Source organism: Dipodomys spectabilis, unplaced genomic scaffold, assembly GCF_019054845.1.
Source record: "Dipodomys spectabilis isolate Male_0828 unplaced genomic scaffold, ASM1905484v1 ptg000526l, whole genome shotgun sequence".
NCBI classification, from domain to species: domain Eukaryota; kingdom Metazoa; phylum Chordata; class Mammalia; order Rodentia; family Heteromyidae; genus Dipodomys; species Dipodomys spectabilis.
The window spans coordinates 3,356,501-3,375,978 of NW_024871203.1; the positions used below are offsets into that span (position 1 = coordinate 3,356,501).

The following is a 19,478-nucleotide window of genomic DNA, read 5'->3' on the forward strand; positions in this document are numbered from 1 at the left end:
CTCAGGGCCTTGAGCACTCACTAACAGCTGATATTCTAATACTTGAGCCACAAACTTGTGGCTTTCTGTCATTACTTGGAGATAAGAGTCTCTCAGGTTTGTCTGCCTGGACTGGCACTGTACTGGGGTCCTCAGACCTCAGGCTCCTGAGTAGTGAGGATTAGAGGCGGGAGCCACCGTTGCCTTGCCATAGCCACTGTCAAAGTCTGTATTTCAGGAGAAGGGAAGGGGAATACCAAAATGCTGAGACACAGGACAAAGCCAATGCAACAGTGATGCTCACCAGACAATATGTTGGAACTGAAGTTTACAACTTGGGGGGAGGGGAGTGCGGGGAGGGAAAGTGGGAGAAAATGAGGGAGGGGGTAACAATGTTGGACAAGAAATGTTCTCATTACCTTACTTATGTAACTGTCACCCCTCTGTACAGCACCCTTACAATAAAATAATTTTTTTTAAAGTCCATACTTCAAATGGGTTGTGCACAAGGCTGGTAAAATGTCACTTAGTCTTCAGACAAAAGATTTCACCATGACTTGACAATGACAACAACTTTGTACATTTTTTGTATATCAGTACTAAGGCTTGAATTCAGAGTTTCATACTTGCTCAGCTTTTTCATTCAAAGCTTGTACTCTACCACTTGAGCCACACCTCCATTTCAGGGTTTTTGGTAGTTAATTGGGTTTGGGGCAGCTGGTTTTGAACCATGATCCTCAGATCTCGGCCGCACAGGCATGAGCCACCAGTGACCAGCTAAAGGCACTAGACACGCTAAAAGCTATTTTGGAGGAAAAGCCTTGAGACAATTAAAGGAAATTTGTTCCAGAAATACTGAATCACTTCTGTTCTTGAGAAACAGGACAATATTTTATTGGAAACCCAAAACACTGGTAATTCAAAATCAAAGGACTTTATGAAGAAGCTTTAACAATATCTTTTTTGTTATTGTTATTGGTCATGGGGCCTGAACTCTGGGCCTGGGCTCTGTCCCTGAGCTCTTCAGCTCAAGGCTAGCACCCTACCAGTTGAACCACAGCGCCTTTCAAGCTTTTTCTGTTTTTGTTTTTTTTTTCTGATTGTGAGGAATCAGGAACCCAGAGCTTCATGCATGCTAGGCAAGCACTCGACCATTGAGCTACTTTTCCAGCTCTTAACAATATCTTAATCTGTTTTACTTGAATTCTCCTTTGTAATAGATGCAATTGATGTAAAAGAATGAAATAAACTACATCTGGCTGAAGATGGAGCTCTAGTGGTTAAGTACCTGCCTAGCAAGCTCAATGCTATGAGTTCAAACTCCAGTACCATTAAACAAAGAGAGACAGAGACAGAGAGATGGAGAGAAACAACAAAAACAGTATCTAACTCCCATGAATGCAAACATTCCAAGTGATAAGAACTCATTGTATACTAGCTTGCTTTTTCTTAGCACTTCAAAAATAACAATGCCCCCTTATACTTGATAATCTTTTTGATTCATTGAAATATGGTATTCGTTTTTGTTATGGCAATAGAAGACCACAGTGTTTGTGTATTCACTGGCTTCATTTTAAGTCAAATAAATATAATGAACAATGTTGCTCATCAGAAAGACCCAGTATTTTCCTTTTGAATCATAAATACATCAGCAATACTGAAGTTGTGTTTGGATTTAACTAAAAGACATCAATATAAAAAAATTATTTCAAATGACTCCAAAGGCATTTTAAGGACCACCGAATCTCTGGTGTGAGATGAGCGGTTTTAATTCTTGAATATTGTGTTTCACATCCACGTCTCAGGGGCAGAAATACAAGTTTGGCCTTCAGAGTTCAGCAGGACCACAATTTCCTCCGCCACCACCCCTCCCCCAGCACCTCCCACACACCCCCCCCCCCCCCCATCTCATTTTCATTCTGGCTTTCAACCCCCAACTTCCTCTTCTTTACTGCTCACAAGTTCCTGGCCCACCTCAACACCTTTGACCTCAATTAACGGAATAGAATTTCACTTAATTTACTTTCACAGGTGTGTGTCCAAATCAATGTGTCCTATGGGAAGTAAGGATCTCTTTTCTTTTACATTATTCAGACAACTTGGCCAAACTGTTGGGAAATGTCAAGTGAGAGAAATGAATAAATTAGCTAAGGCATTGCTCCTCTGTACTTAATGCCAACTACGTAAGCTTCCTGCCCATGTGGTTATTTTGAATGGCTTCCCCTTCACAAATCTCAAGAACCTTGACTATGCGCTGGAAAGGTGGGTCAGTGGTAGAGCGCTTGCCTTGCATGCCTGAGGCCCTGGGTTCGATTCCTCAGCACCACATAAGCAAAAAGAAAAAAGCCGGAAGTGGTGCTGTGGCTCAAGTGGTAGAGTGCTAGCCTTGAGCTGAAGAGCTGAGGGACAGCGCCCAGGCCCAGAGTTCAGGCCCCATGACCGGACCCAAAAAAAAAAAAAGAACCTTGTTTATGATGGCTTCTATTTTCTATTCAGATGGCCCAGACACCTGGGTTTTATAAGCTTCCCAGTGCCAGAACTACTGCTCTAGAACTTGCCCTGTTCTGGCCGGTAGTCAGCAGTCCTGAGGAGTGTAAGCACTTGAGTAGAAATAGAACCACTCTGGTTTGGGGGCGGTGAGGGTTGTGTGCATCTTGGGGTCTGACTCGGGACTTGAGTGCAATCCCTCTGAGCTTTGTTTGTTTGTTTTTCTTGTTTTGTTTTTTTGGTCAAGGCTAGCACTCTGTCACTTTGCCACAGCTCCAATTTCACAAACTTTTGGGGTTGGTTAAGTGGAGATAAAAGTCTCACAATGTGGGCTGGGAAGGTGGCTCAGTGGTAGAGCGCTTGCCTTGCTTGCCTGAGGCCCTGGGTTTGATTCCTCAGCACCACATAAGCAAAAAGAAAAAAAGCCGGAAGTGGCGCTGTGGCTCAAGTGATAGAGCGCTAGCCTTGAGCTGAAGAGCTGAGGGCCTCACGACCGAACCCCCCCCCAAAAAAAAAGTCTCACAATGCAACTTTAATCTCTCTTTACAGCATCTTTACAATACAATAAATTTTCTTTTAAAAAAAAAGCTCACACATTTTCTTGCCCAGGCTAGCTTCAAATCATGATCCTCAGATCTCAGCTTCCTGAGTATTTAAGATTATAGGCATAAGCCACCAGTGCCCAGCTATTACAGCCTCTCTGAATGCAGACATGATACTGGGCAAGATATGTATCAAGATTTCAAAGAGTTAGCAAGCAAGAAAGAGGCAACACATCTCATGAATAAAATTTTACACTGATTTTATGTTGAAATTACAATTTTGAATATGTTAAGCTATATAATTTCAACTGTTATCTTTTTATTGGGCTACTCAAAAGTGTAAAGTTATGTTTTTACGTTTTCTGGTGACTCTGTATTCTTTACCTCATATACGGTGTATTCATGTGCACATCTGAGGGGAAGTTGGGGAAGACAGAATTAGTGGAAAACGGGTGAAAAAGTGCAGCAGCGGAACCTATTGGCGGCACTGGACGTTGATGAAAGTGAACTATGCAACTCATGGGTGGAGATGGGAGAGAAGGAATGGGAAAGAATGAGGAAACATGATATTATGCCAAAATAAAGAAATGTACTTATTACCTGATGTATACAAAGGTAACCTTGCTGTCTATCACCTCTAAAACAAGAATACGGTAATTTTCAAAAGAATCTAATTCTTTTTTCTTTTTCTTTTTTTTTTTGTCAGTCATGGGGCTTGAACTCTGGGCCTGGGCGCTGTCCCTCAACTCTTCAGCTCAAGGCAAGTGCTTTACCACTTGAGCCACAGCGCCACTTCCAGTTTTCTGGTGGGTTATTGGAGATAAGAGTCTCACGGACTTTCCTGCCTGGGCTGACTTTGAACCGTGGTCCTCAGATCTCAGCCTCCTGAGTAGCTAGGATTACAGGCATGAGCCACCAGCACCTGGCAAGAATCTAATTCTTAACAAATGTAGTTATATGTCACTTCCATTTATGACTCATATTTCCTTTTGTGTGTGTGTGCTGTTTCTGGGGCTCGAACTCAGGGTCTTTTGATCACTTGACTTTCTCAGCTCAAGGCTGGTGTTCTACCACTTGAGACACATATTTACTTCTGGCTTTTTGTTGGTTAAATGCAGCTAAGTGTCTCAGAGATTATTTTTCTGCCTGGACTGGCTTCCAACTGCAATCCTCAGAGTTCAGCCTCCTGAGTTGCTAGGATTATAGGAGTGAGCCACTGGCACCCAGCTCATGTTATATTTCTGTTGGACAATATTACTTGTATACCTTATAGGCCATTATTACTTAAATTTTCTCATCCTGTTTTTCCAGCTGTAAAATGGGAATAATATTAGTTTCCTAGTTTTCAGGGCATTTCTAAAGTACTGAGTCAAAGTACCTGAACTCTAATTCTGGCTCCATTGCTGGATATGGTCTTGAACTATGGTACTGTTTGGTGCATCTATTTTCTCATCTGTTGCAAAATATAGAAGTGTCTTACAGCTTACAGGAATGCTGGAAGCTCAGTTCAGGGAGTTCAACAAAAGGTAAGGGTACTATTAACTAAAGTCATCTCTATGAAGTATCTGCCTTTTTAGATCTTTCTTGGTACGATGACTCTTCGACAATGTGATCATATTGAAGGCTATCTTCATTGTAACGTAATAATAATACATTCCATTAGTGAGAAATCAGAGGCAAAATGGAGATTTTTTTTCTCCATTGTGATGATGATTGTCCCATCTATACAGTCACAATTGAAACATTCTCAGAATTGAGGGCAAGAAGGAAACTGAAGTCATGTAATCAGTGAATTTGGAAAAGCAAGTAGGAAATTTTCAAGTCAGTTTTGTTATACCTAAATAGCACACAACCACCATTTTAATTTTTTGAACACCTTCCTTTTACCATTAACCAATAAGAAGATATCAAAGGTAAGGAATTCTCCCATCTCACCAAATCAAAAGAAAGCTGAGTTTCCTGCTTCTGCTATGAAGTCTGACTGCCCTTTGGAACTCTTACCCAAATGCCATTCTGGGCTCCATTACCGTTCTAACTTCTGGCAACCAACAACAGGAACACGTGGCTACTTGGAGGAACTTCAGGAATTGTAACCACCAAGTTCACATGGGTACACCTCCCAACTGCTACAACCACAGCCTGCCAGGGTTTTCTTCCCTTGCCAGTCATCCTCTCACAGGAAGTGGTTTGTTTCAAAAATATACAACCCTCCTGCATAACTGCAAAGTAAAATCCACTTGTATATACCAACCATGTAGACAGGACTTGAGTGTGGGCAGGTGGACAAATGGCATTGTGGGTAATACAGGCTTTCTCAGGATGCACATATCCTGTGTCATTAGTCATGCCTACGCATTTATATTTAGTCTACAGAATCTAAATTTAGTAGACAGTCTTCCAAAATAAGATGTTTCTTTACTCCTCCAACATTTAAGCTAACTCTCAGGAAAATAAAGAATATGGTGTAATAGTTATCCTCCTGGCCTAGTCTCCTACTCTTTTTTGCCATGAAGATTCTCATACATTATTTTTTTTTTCAGGCCCTTGTTCTATTTCTCAGAAACCTCAGCACTCCTGACCACAACTTTTTTTTATTTTTTTTATTTCTTTTTAATTTTTTTTGGGGGGGGTCCAGTTGTGGGCCTGAACTCTGGGCCTGGGCGCTGTCCCTCAGCTCTTCAGCTCAAGACTAGCACTCTACCACTTGAGCCACAGCGCCACTTCCGGCATTTTTTCCTGTTTATGTGGTGCTGAGGAATCGAACCCAGGGCCTCATGAATGCAAGGCAAGTGCTCTACCACTGAACCACCTTCCCAGCCCCACAACTTTTTTTTAATGTCAAGATTTGACAGCCTTCATCTCATTCCTGTCATCTTTAACCGCTGTTTATCCCTTCTTTCTAACAAAGCCAAATGTGATGTATTCAGTCTTGCTCCCCACCTCATGAGATTTATAGTTCCACCACCCCTCTCTTCCAAGTTCAACTAGTAACCTGTGTCTTTTAAGACTAGACAAACTAGCTTTGTAGTATGTACTTTTGAATCAATACTTAGTGTTACTCTTTTCAATCACTAGTACTATTTGAAAGAATTTTTAACTGCACCATGGCAAAAAGCTATACTATCTCTAGTTGGGAACTGACTTCTAATTCCCTGTATTTGTGAGAGACATGGTGCAACATTTGATAAATGTATTCTGTGACCTAAGCAATATTTTAGTCAGTTCAACAGTTGGTATTGGCACAAGCCTCTGAACACAAACCTCTAGTTTCAGCAAATATCCTTAGAAACACATATTAACTGTCGGTAATGTGCTCATTACCTAGGGAGTCTAGACAGTGAACTGTTCAAAGATTTCGGGCTTTGTAAACAAAGGTTTACAAAGGAAACCAGATATTCCAAAACACAGTTAACAAAACAGTATATATGCTACTTCATTAACTCATTAAATGACAAGGCCTAAAATTGGCTCTAACAACTACTATAATTTTGAAGCTGTGATGCAAGTAGATAGCATTTCAAGATCTTGCAACATCTGTAATAAGTTGAAAAGAATAACCACAATTGCTACTGGTATCAAAGTCACAAGTACTGTTGTGTTCATGATTAAAGAAAATGCTAAAGTTCTGCCCATGATTAGTGTAAATAAAGGTTATTCTCTTCTCAGTCAAGACACTGAATTCCATTGAGTTCTCTTTGAGGTCTCAAGACCCCAAGTGGGTCTGAATGAAGGACAGAAAAGAGAAAAGAAAGAAATTGTGGGAATTTTTTTTGTTGTTGTTGGTTGTGGGGTTTGAACTATGGGCCTAGGTGCTGTCCCTCAGCTCTTCAGCTCAAGACAAGTGCTCTATCACTTAATCCACAGCACCACTTCTGGTTTTCTGGTGGTTTATTCTAGATATGAGTCTCATGGACTTTCCTGCCTGGGCTGGCTTTGAACCATGATCCTCAGATCTCAGCCTCCTGAGTAGCTAGGATTACAGGTGTGAGCCACCAGCACCCAGCTGGTGGGAATTTTTAAGCATCATCTTGCAATGATCTAGAGCCCACAAAATGTGGCCAATTCCCCCTTCCTCTTCCTGTAGGAATGGTTTAAAGTCACATGACCCTATTGTGTTTGTTGTCTGAGCAATTACCTTATCAAAGTCTTCTGGACTCTTGACCACAATGTCTGTCAATAAACCTTGATAATTCAAGCAAATATCCCACTATAGTTTGAAAATCCCCTCCTAAACTCATGAAATTTAACTATCATGTGAATGGGTTTAAGTGGAGATCTTTTACTTTTGAAAGTGCTATGGATCTGATCCAGGGCTTGGCCTATGCTGGGCAAGTGCTCAACCACTGAGCAACATCCCAACTGAAGGAGGGATTTTAAGAAGTATTTACAGCTGGAGCCTGTAGCTCATGCCTGTAACCCTAGCTATTCAGGAGGCTGAGATCTGAGGATCACAGTTCAAAGCCAGCCTGGGCAGGAAAGTCCATGAGACTCATCTCTATTTAACTACCAGAAAACCAGAAGTGGCACTGTAGTTCAAGTGGTAGAAGTGCTCACCTTGAGCTGAAGAGCTCAGGGACAGTCCCCAAGCCCAGAGTTCAAGCCCCACGACTGACAAAAAAGAAGTAATTAGACTATTATTAATGACATTATCTCAAGACTTGTGTGAGTTTCATGGGGGATAAGGGGTAGTCACCTTGTCCTTCTGTCTCACCTGCTTGTTTGTCTTTTTACCATGGTATGGAGGAGCACAAAAGCCTTCAACGTATGTTGAAAATATGCTCTTGGTCTTCCCAATCTCCAGAATTATAAGCCAAAGAAACTTCCATTGGTTATAAATGACCCAGTTGGTAGCATTATGTCATAGCAACAGAAAACTAACTAAGACAAACATTAACCTGTTGTGCTGCCACCCACTTGCCTCTTTCTGAATCAGCTTTCACATTTACAGGCAAGCAGGTTTTTTTTTTTAAAAAAAAAAATTTTGGAGCAGCAGTTTTTATTTCAATGGTGCTGTTAAAATTTCTGTATTTGAATTTTTGCTTCATGTACATTTTTTATTTTAAGCAACTACCATATATCACATCCTTGTACAATGTTCTTGTTTCCTTATATGAAATGTAACAACAGATTCTATTTATTTCATACTGTACAGAAGAATTTCCAAGCATCTCATGGGCTCAAGTCTCTTACTGCCTGTCTCATCCTGACTCTGTTAAGTCCAAGAACACAAATGGAAAATGACAGTTCTCCCCTACTCAGGCCATGAGAAATTTCTGGCTGTATCTCAGGACTCTTCTGGGACAGCACACAGGGCACAGGGCACAGGAACAGGGAGGAAAAACAGAAAATCTCTACTTCTCCCCATTCAGCCACCCATCACTGTTCCTAGCCATTATCTGCATTATCTGACAGGAACTATATCTGCACCCCATGTGTAATTTTTAATTTTCCCTCAGCTACACTTAAATTTAAAAGGCAATAGGCTATTTCATAATATATTTTATTTATACCAATAGATGTTAAAATATTTTAACGACTAATCACTGATTATAAATTGAATCATCCATTTAACAAATGAGAGTTGTTATATTGGTTTTTTTTAAGTCTTGCAAGGACAACAGTGGCTTATGGCTGGATATAATCCTAGCCATTCAGGAGGCTGAGATCTGATGATTGCAGCTCAATGCCAGCCCAGACAGGAAAGTCCATGAGACTCTCATCTCCAAATAGCCACCAAAAAAAAACCCTGGAAAAAGATCTGTGGCTCAAGTGGTAGAGTGCTAGCCTTGAAAAACAACAACAAAAATACTCAGGGACAGTGCCCGAGCTCTGAGGTCAAGCCCCAAAACTGGCACACACAAAAAAGTCTTGGCTGGGCACTGGTAGTTTATGCTATGATCCTAGATATCAGGAGGCTGAGATTTGAGAAGACCAGTTCAAAGTCAGCTTAGGCAGGAAAGTCAGTAAGACTTTTCTCTCCTGTTAACCACCAAAAAGCCAGAAGTGGAGCTGCAGCTCAAGTGGTTGAGCACTAACCTTGAGCAAAATATTTCAGGGATGGTGCCCAGGCTCTGAGCTTAAGCTCTAGGACACACACACACACACACACACACACACACACACACACACACACACACAATATCACATATGTCTCTCTCCTACTGTATTGAGTCATACAGCTCTTGAGTCCTGATTACAACACTTACTAGAACATTTTGTGATATGCAGGTTGTAATTTCCATACAGATAATCTAGGAGGCATTATTAATCACTATACTTCTGTATCCCTGTGTCACACCACACCTCTGCCTGCATATAAATGAGGAAATATAGCCTGGTTGCTATTAGCAACAACATTATAACCAAATAGACTTAGAAAGAACCATGACACAATATATGTCAAAATAGAAAGTATAGAAAATGAATTCTAATGACAGGGCTGAACTGCTAGATGAACTCTCACCTGAAGTCCACATAATTACTGGTCTCTTTGCATACATGAACAAGAATATTCCCTTTATTTCTCAATCCAGTCTGAATTAGGATTTCTGTCACTTACAGATGAAAGCAGCTGGTGGCAAGGAAAACAGTATATCCTCAGTACTCTTCTTGTTTGTCAGTAGTGGGGTTTGAACGTAAGGTTCAGCTTGCTTGCTCAGATGGTGTTCTACCACTTGAGCAATGTCACCAGCCTGGCTTCTTGCTGATTTTATTTGCTTTGTTTTGAATATTTTTTTGACCTGGAGTTTCTCATACTTTTCTGCCCAAAGCATGAGCCTCCATACCTCAGCCTCCTGAGTAGCTAGGATTATAGGCCCATCGAACTTAATACTCTTGAATTCACCAACGAGTTAGTACAATAGAGACACTATCTATTTCAATCTATTTGAAGTCCATGTTTGTTCCAAAAATTAAGTATCAAACAATTCAGAATGAATGCAATGAATCAAGCTGATTACCAAGCATGTCTAATTTATTTGTATGAGCTACTAATGAAGAAAATCTGGATTAAAGCTGTAGAGAATGAGATTAAAACTAAATGCTTAGACCAACTCAGAGTGGAAAAGCAAAACAAGACACTTGGGGTGGAAGGTGAGACGGTGGAAGAAAACCTCAAAATTTGACTGCCAGTACTGCTGGAACACAATCTTTCACGGTGGCTGTTCTCGTGGCCTCTTCCTTTTGTTATTAAGAAAGGAGACCTATCAAGCAGGCTACATGGCTCACGACTGCAATCTCAGCTCCCTGGGAGGCAGAGATCAAGAGACTACAGTTCAAGGGCAACCCAGGAAAAAGAAAAGTTAATGAGGCTCCATCTCAACCAATAAGTGTTTTTGTACTGGTCATCCCAGCAATGTGGAGGCCATACAGGAAAACGGTGATCTGAGGCCCACCCCGAGTGAAAAAGTGTGGGACTCTATTTAAAAAATAGCTAAAGCAAAAAGGGGTTAGGAGTATGACTCAAGTGGTAGACAAAGAACGAAAGCCCTGAGGTCAAATTCCATTACTCTCTCTCCTCAAAAAAAAAAAAAAAAAGAGGCTGGGTGTCACACCTGTAATCCTAGCTACTCAGGAGACTGAGATCTGAGGATCACAGTTCAAAGCCAGCCCAGGGAGGAAAGTCCATGAAACTCAATAAACCACCAGAAAACTGGAAGTGGTGCTATGGCTCAAGTGGTAGAGTGCTAGCCTTGAGCTGAAGAGGTGAGGGACAGCGCCCAGGCCCAGAGTTCAAGCCCCACAGCTGACAAAAAAGAGAGAGAGAGAGAGAGCAAATATTATCTAGAGATACATCCACATTTTGCCAGAGTCATTGGAAAAATAGTTCTGTATTTTAGCAACTGCTGAAATTTCTGGACAACTCACCACCCCACATCTACCCCACTCACCACATTCAAATGATGTATGAGAAAAGGAAGAATGTGAGAAACAACCACAAAACCTTTTCAAGTAAAATTATTTCATTTCACATTCCAGAAGTCTTCAGTACAAGCTCAAAACACAGCCCTCTTTCTACATATCTGACTGATTGTGATGTATCCATCATTTGGCAATTTGTTGTTTCCTGTGGAGCTACATATAAAAAAAGCCATCAAGGCTTGGAAAAATCAAAACATTCTCTGCATGGCTGCACCTAGCTTATATAGTGAATTCACTCAAAACAATAGGAGCTGAGTTTGGATTAGGAATATAAAGTCCACTACAATGAGTAGTTGATGCCTAGTATTTACATATCCTGTTCCCTCTTATACCAGTCTAATATCATTTGTTTCAAAGAACCTAATGAAGGGAAGGCTCAATGTGGTACATTATTCTTCCACATATACGGGCTAAGGAATATGGCCCCATTCAACATATCTTCAACAATCTGAACTTCCTGATTGTCAAATGAATATACAAGAGCTGAATTGAATTTCTCAGTTCTATTATCTACAAAAAATGATTTGGCAGGCTGCTGGTGTCTCCTACCTTTAATCCTAGCTACTCAGGATGCCAAGATCTATGAATTGCAATTCAAAGCAGGCCCAGGCAGGTAAGTCCATGAGACTTATTTCTAATTAACTACCAAAAAGCAGGAAGTGGAGCTGTGGCTCATGTGGTAGAATACTAGACTTGAGCACAATAGCTCAAGGACAGTGACCAGGCCTTGAGTTCAAGTCCCAGGGCTGGCGCACACACACACACACACACACACACACACACACACACACGCACACACACACAGAGATGCACGTATGCATGCTCATGTACGCACACACACATACACAAGTTGATCTGGCCATTATGACTTAGAGAGAAAACAAAGACTAGGGGTTTGGCTCAAGTAATAGAGTACCTGCCTAGCAAGCAAGAAGCCATGAACTCAAATCCAAGTACCACAAAAAAGTTCAGGCAAAATCATAAAGGGAAGGTAATTACTTATGAGAACCATTTGAATTCCATCCAGTAGGTATTTATGAATAAATAACCAATGTAGATTCACAGTCATGGTTATCTGCTGAGTCTCTACATCTTTCTGTTCTGCTGAAGTTGTGTTTGAAAATAATATACTGCATTTCTTCCCAAAATATTGGCCAAGATAGCTGTCCCATAATAGAGATGATCTGGCTCTACCTGAGTCATTTGTCTTCTCTGTGACACAAATGTTCTGTCTCATTCATTGCCTCATGTTTCCATCTGCTTATTCACAAGCAATGTGGGCCATAGTGTCTTTACAATTCACATGAAGACAAATTGAGTAGGAGGTTGTAGGATGGAAATTTTAAGACACACGTGACTATATTTAACCTGTTCTTAAATTTAAAAAAAAAATCTTGCGTCTTAGAGAGAAGAAGAAATAAATTTCTTGGTAGAAATCTGAGTCTTCTATGCCATTTCAAGGGAAAAAAACCCACAAAGCCAGGTGGCTGACTTCAATAGAGAGCAATTTTTCATCAGCCTGGTCTGTCAAGTTCATTTTATTTCACAACGGACAGCTGAATCTGGGTGTTCTCTATCAGCCATAAGAAAATGGTATTCTTTTGGTTGGTAATACTAGGTTTTATTTTTGGATGTTCTCTCTTTTCATCAAGGCTGAGGAAAAGAACCTTGACAGTATTCAATATTTTTGAAAGCACATGATATTTACAAAGGATAAGACCAGAATAAAACTTAAAGCATTTCACAGACAGTACTTCACGAACCTTAGAACTACCTTTGAGACAAAATGGAGAGACAAAAAAAAACAAAAAACAAATATTTATTGATGGCCTGCTTTGTGCCAGAAACTGGATGGGGTAATTTATGTAGGGCAACTCCTTCAGTAGTCACAAAACTCTTATGTTGTGGATATTTTGATCTCTATTTTAGAGGAAGAAAACTGAACTTAAAGAGATCAGCAATTGGCCCAAAGTGACATCAAACAGAATTTCTAAACGGCAATTTGACTATCTGTATCAAACTTAAATTGTAAATACTCTTTCCATCCAATAATTTCTGGGAATTTATCCCAGGAATATTTTTACATATGGACTTAAAGGTATGTACACAGGATAGGTACCACAGTAGATAGACATTATCCATGCCTATGAGAAATTTGTAGTTTTTAAAAACAGGTTATAGAACAAGATGTATGATGGTGCTAATTTTGAAAATATATGGATGTGCACATGATGTTGTGCAAATGGACTTGTACATGGAACAAAACTTGGAAAGATATATAGTCAATTGCTTTGTTAGCAACTGTTTCTACAAGAAACAACTTTCTTTCAACTGTGTTTGTGTGGGGGTGGGTAACTGGTCTTGAATTTAGGGCCTCATGCTCTTGCTTGGCTTTTCAGTCATGGCTGAGTGCTCTACCACTTGAGCCACAGCTCTGCTTCTGGTTGTTTATTTTGTCTGTGTGTATGTGTGTGTCTGTCCTGAGGCTTGAACTCAGGGCCTGGGTGCTAGCCCTGGCTTCTTTTGCTCAAGGCTAGTGCTTTACCACTTGAGCTACAGCTCCACTTCCAGCTTTGTTTGTAATTAATTGGAGATAAAAGTTTCACAGACTTTTCTGCCCCAACTGGCTTTAACCCCCGACCCCCAGCCTCTTGAGGATTACAGGTATGTGCCATTAGCACGTGGCTTCTTTCTACTTCTATTTTTTTTTTCTCAAATGCACTTACCAAGAAAAATCTTTCATTTTTAAAGAAAACCTGCAAAACATAAAACCCTGAACAATTTAGTCTCATCTCATGAATGTTGAAGGGGCCTGTGTACATTACTCTGCTCAAACAAAGCACCTCAAGACTGATTTGAGTTTTTACCCCAACACATTCTCAGAAATTTCTTTAAATTAGTTTAAATTTCCTTACATTAGAAATTTCTTTAAATTAACTTTGTAAGTGTACTTTTTTCATTTTGTGTGTGCCAGTCCTGGGGCTTGAACTCAGGGCCTGGGTATTGTCCCTGAACCTTTTTACTCTAGACTAGCACTCCACCACTTGAGCCACACCTCCACTTCTGGCTGGTTAATTGGAGATAAGAGTCTCATGTATTTTCCTGCCTGGGCTGGCTTTCAACTGTGATCCTCAGCTCTCAGTTGCCTGAGTAAGATTATAGGCATAAGCCACCAGTACCCAGTGTAAATCTTGTATTTTTTAAAAATTTATCAATGATATTTCTATTGGGATGATGAATGTGTGTGTGTGCACATGCACACACACACGCACAGACGCATACCAATGCAGGAATCTACCAAGGAAGAAAATCATGGAAAACAGGCAAGAACAGGAGATGAAGAGTCAAAATGAATGTATGTCCACAGGGAAATAAGTATTAGTCTGTGAACTCACTCCTCATGGTCCTATTTATAGTTCTACCATACGGGAATCTCATCTGTTAGGTAGAGTCTGGAAAACCCTGACATTCTTGAAAATTCTTATTCATAATTTACCAAAACTAAATTTCAGCCTCCTAATTGAAAATATAAGTCTGTATGATTTATATCAAGTTATGAACTATAACTGTACTTTCCTTACAACGGACAAGTTTATCTATTTTGCCAATGATTTCATGTTAGAAAGTATATATAAATTGAAACATATTTAATTTTCATGCCCTCCAACTCTTGAAAAAGCAGAGCTGGCAAAAGAAGAACTATTATAATTCTTATCGCTTCTCAGAAGTCCTTTGTGCTACTAAAGGCAAGTTCCATGGCATAAGTTGTAAAAAGAGCAGAGGAAATCAAAAACACACAGTTTTTGCCTTCTCAAAACAATTAACCTTATCTGGTTTGGAAATCTTCCTCTTCCCTCCTGGGGTGGCTTTCTCCGACCGCATAGCATAAAAACGAGGTCCAATAGAAACATAATATTCTCCAGTAGTAGACAATTTCAGCTCTGGTGGGGGGGGGGGGGGCTGGGTTAGGGAACAAGCACGCGTGAGTGTGTGTGAGAGAGCTTGTCAGTGCTAAAGACACCATGGGAGAAAAGTGAGTCTCCCTGGAGCTAACGTAGAAGTTAACAAGAACAATATGACAACCAAGGGTCACCCAGAGTTCAACAAAAGTGATGTCAAAAGACAATGACTTATGTAATCCCTCCGGACATCACCTTTACAATCAAACAAAATGAAATTCACAAGAAGACAACAAGGTGTCCTGGGCAATGCAGGGCACAACAAGCAAGGCATGAGGTTTACCTTGAACACGACAGACAAATGAGTATATTATGAGAACACAATTGTCATCAACTCTGCCTTTGCCCCCTATTCAATTCAATTTAATCTTCAGCAAAGGAACTTAGTATTTCATTAGCAAACCCAAAGCACCCATTATTTACCTTTGGCTCATGTTAAGCAAATCTGGGAGACTGGAATCCTAAAAACTTTCCATCTTCCATTTGAAAAAAATGCTTGCAAAGGATCAGGAGTCAAGGGCTCATGCCTGTAATCCTAACCACTTGGGAGGCTGAGATGGGAGGTTCACAGTTTGAGGCCAGCCGGAGCAGAAAAATTCAAGAGACTCGTCAGTGGAGAGCTAGGTGCAGTATTTTAACTATGGTGTGAAACCTAACATAAGTAGGTTTCACCCAGGCCCATGCCTGGACAGAAGTGAAACCCTATCTCAAAAATAGCAGCAAAAATCAGAGCCAGAGGCATGGCTCAGCTGTAAAAAGAGCACCTACTTAAGAAGTACATGCCCTGAGTTCAAACCCCAGTAGGACAAAAATCTTAAAAATAAATTTAGTGAGTGAAAAAGTGAAGTTGCTGTGCACCAGTGGCTCACACTTGTAATCCTAGCTACTCAGGAGACTGAGATCTAAGGATCACAGTTTGAAACCAGCCCAAGCAGGAAAGCCCATGAGACTCTTATCTCCAATTAACCACCAAAAAGCAATACAGCTGTGGCTCAAGTAGTAAAGTGCTAGCCTTAAGGAACATAAAACAAAACAAAACTCAGGGACAATGCCTATGTTCTCAATTCCAACCACGAGACTGACACCAAAAAAAAAAAAAAAAGTGAAGTCACATTTCAAATCCCAAACTCTGTCTTTATATCTACATATAGATATATAGATATGAGGGAGATAGCTATATCTATATAGAGACATATAATTACAGATACATGTATATGTGTATGTATCTGTGTATAGTACGGTTTGTGTTTTTTGAGACAGGGTTTCTCTGTGTATAATATGCTGATCTGGAACTCATGATCCTACCTCATCTTCCCAAGTGCCAAGATTATAAGAATGCAGCCTCACACCTGGCCCAAACTCTTTGATTCTTGCCTATTATTGCACTCCATAAAATGCATCACCAAACTCCTGTAGAAACTTACCCTTCAACTTGAGGTCAACATTATGCCTCAGCCAAGGATAAACTCCATAGCTTGGCATATCTTCAGGAATTGGATTGTTGTTTATCCAGCCATCACAAGCAAACCGGAAGAAATTGTCACAAGGATCCACAGACAGATTTACCTTGCTCATGACAGCAGCAGCTATTTAACAAGAAAACAACAACATAGGATTAATGACAAGCACTGAGCATTGCGTATTGCTCTTTTCCAAATTAAATAATAATTTCATATCAACCAATTCCTAAGCTTTGGCTTCTACATTTACACTCAACTGACTCTTTGAATCAACTTCACTTCGGGGAATGACCACACTTTGAGTGTGTGGGTTCAAGTTGGATTGGCTTTACTGTGATTGAAACTACAGGATTGTTTTATCATCTGTGAGGTGTGGGTAAGAACACAAATGGAGGGGCTCACTCTTCACACCCCACATGTCCTTCTGCAAAGTGACATTGCTAGTCTTTTCCATCTGGTCCATTTCCCCAGACTTGCATCTATGTTGGCCTTGCTCTGACCAATAGAAATGGCTGTTTGTGAGTTTCAAGGCTAGGCCTGATGAGTCCTTGCTCCTTTCCTGCTGATTCCCTTTACCTGGAGCTCAGACACCATCGTTGGAAGAAGTTTCCTGAAGAACAAGAAGCCACGAAGAGAAAACCCAAGCTAACACCAACTACCAGACCATGTGGCTAAGGCCACCATGGCCGTTTTAGCTCATGTAACCCTGCAGCTGACACAACTACACAAATAAGTCTGGGCAAGTCCTTGTAAAAGTCTGAGTACATCTATCAGGAAAAAAATAGGTGATTTTTCAGGGAAATAAGTAGACTGGGATACTAATTATGTTAAGGGAAGTCAGGCTCAAGGAGACAAAGAGAACATTTTTTTCTCACATGTGGAACTTAGATCTATATTATTAACATATATCAAAAACATGTACAGGGTCCTATGTATGTATACCTAAACATTGACTGAAGTATAATCAGGGGAGGATTGTAATGGTGTAACTCCTTCAAACAATTAATTGAGAGTTTAACAAAACGAATATAAGAAAGCTAAAAGGTGTTATCAGGAGCTGTGGGGAGGTTGATGAATGGAGAGGGAAAGGGTGGGCAAAAACAGAATACTCAATGTCTATATAATGAAAATGGAACTAGATAACTTGAGAGGATAGGACAAAAGATGGGAGAACGATGAAACAGTTGATAATGAACAAGAATCATTGTATTCATAAATTGACATGTTGAATTGAAACCCCTTTGTGAAACCACTTAAAGATAATTTTAATATTTATGTGTATGTATATATAATTTTAAAGGTCTGAATAAAGGATTCATCTGGTGAAAGATGCAAAAAAAAAAAAAATAAGTCTGGGCAAGATCAACAGTGAAACTACTACCAAGCCCACAGAACCATGACAAGTGTTCCAATCAGCCTTGTTCAGCTTTTCCAAGCTTCGAGGTGGTTGGTTTCACAGCCAAGGGTAACTGAAACAGAAGCTAACCTGTCACCTATCTAAATATTTTGTTCTCTTTTTTCCTTTTTGGGCACTGGGAATCGAACCCAGGATGTTGCACTTGCTAGGCCAGTGCTTTGCCACTGAACTACATCCCAGCTCTACCTAAATATTTCAAGGTTATAATTACAATATTTTTTTATAAAAATCATGTATGAGGCCAGATACCAGTGGCTCACACCTATGATCCTAGCTACTCAGGAGGCTGAGATCTGAGCATCACAGTTCAAAGCCAGCCTGGGCAAGAAAGTCTAGGAAAAGAAAGCCAGAAGTACATTGTAGTTCAAGGGATAGAGTACTAGCTTTGAGCAAAAAAGGCTCAGGAACAGGACCCAGGCCTCCTTTGTTCAAGCCTCCCACATGCGTGCGTGCGTGCGCACATACACACACACACACACACAACACACATGCGCGCGCACACACACACACACACACACACGAATGAATTCTTGAGCTCCTGGGCACTAAGTATAGCTCTCTTAGGGATGAAACTCTAAGAAACCAGGACAGGCCTCAAAAGGAGACTTGGGGGCATTTGGCAAGGAATTCTGGGATGTAGGAAATGGCTGCAGACCTGGCTCCAGAAACTCCTTGACCAGAGGGAGGGGCCAAAAGGCCAAAATGGAGTGTTCTAAATAAGGGTTTCACATATAAGGCAGAAGTAAGAAGTCATATGAATAAACAGAAAGATGCAATATACTAATACACCACTTTTCATTCTGTGTGTGTGTGTGTGTGTGTGTGTGTGTGTGTGTGTGTGTGTGTGTAAGAGAGAGAGAGAGAGAGAGAGAGTGTTTTCCTGGGGCTTGAACTCAGGGCCAGGTGCTGTCCCTGACCTTTTTGCTCGAGGCTAGCACTCTACCACTAGCCACAGCTCCACTTCTGGCTTTCTTGGTGGAGATGCTTAATTGGAGATAAGATTACAGGTAGGAGCCACTGGCACACAGCCATTCTTTTAAAAGCCCATACACAATTTTATATGGAAGCTAATCCATAGGTACAGTATTTATCCATAAATATACATCCCTGAGCTTTAAAAGAAAACCTTTCATTACAAAATGACTTTTCAATATTCATCATATTGAATTCTAACTCTCTTCCAACTGCCATACAATTACTGGCTACCACTCTGGCACCAAGACAGGCACCAAATGATTGTTTTAAAAGGCAGCCAATATTTTAATGACATTGGAAGGATGGCATTCCGGGCAATTTTCATACCTTAATTAATGTCAGGATACATTTTTATTTGAAGTAATGAAAACACAATGAATTTTCAGCTAAATAAGAATGAATTGCCTGAAAAAGTATAATCTGCATAAATTTGGAAATGTATCTTATAATTTTGTTAGATGTAGGGTTCCTCTAGGTTCCAAACTAAGAGTTGATATTTTCAGAGCTTTGACTCCCTAGTTTTCTATTTTATTTACAATCATTATTGTTCTTTTGCACTTCGCATGGCCTAGACTTTCTATGGAAACTCTAAGCAGCTTTTTGTCCTCATTGACGTAAGATGCCAGCATTGTTATTTTTGCAGGACTTCAACCTCCCTACTATTTTTAACTCCCACACCCCAAAATAAACAAGTAGAAAAAACTTGGCTTAGAAGTATCAATTTCAAATCGGCTGGATG

The 19,478-nt window shown here is 40.3% G+C and overlaps 1 protein-coding gene across 1 annotated transcript in view; it reads right to left on the bottom strand.

Moving 5' to 3' along the window:
- The window catches only part of Phex (phosphate regulating endopeptidase homolog X-linked), a 209,091-nt gene that overhangs the window by 177,077 nt on the left and 12,536 nt on the right, over positions 1–19,478 (bottom strand). Inside the window, exon 4 of the mRNA XM_042670171.1 lies at positions 16,312–16,473. Coding sequence (XP_042526105.1) covers positions 16,312–16,473 — 162 coding nt within the window. The remainder of the gene's footprint in view (positions 1–16,311; positions 16,474–19,478) is intronic.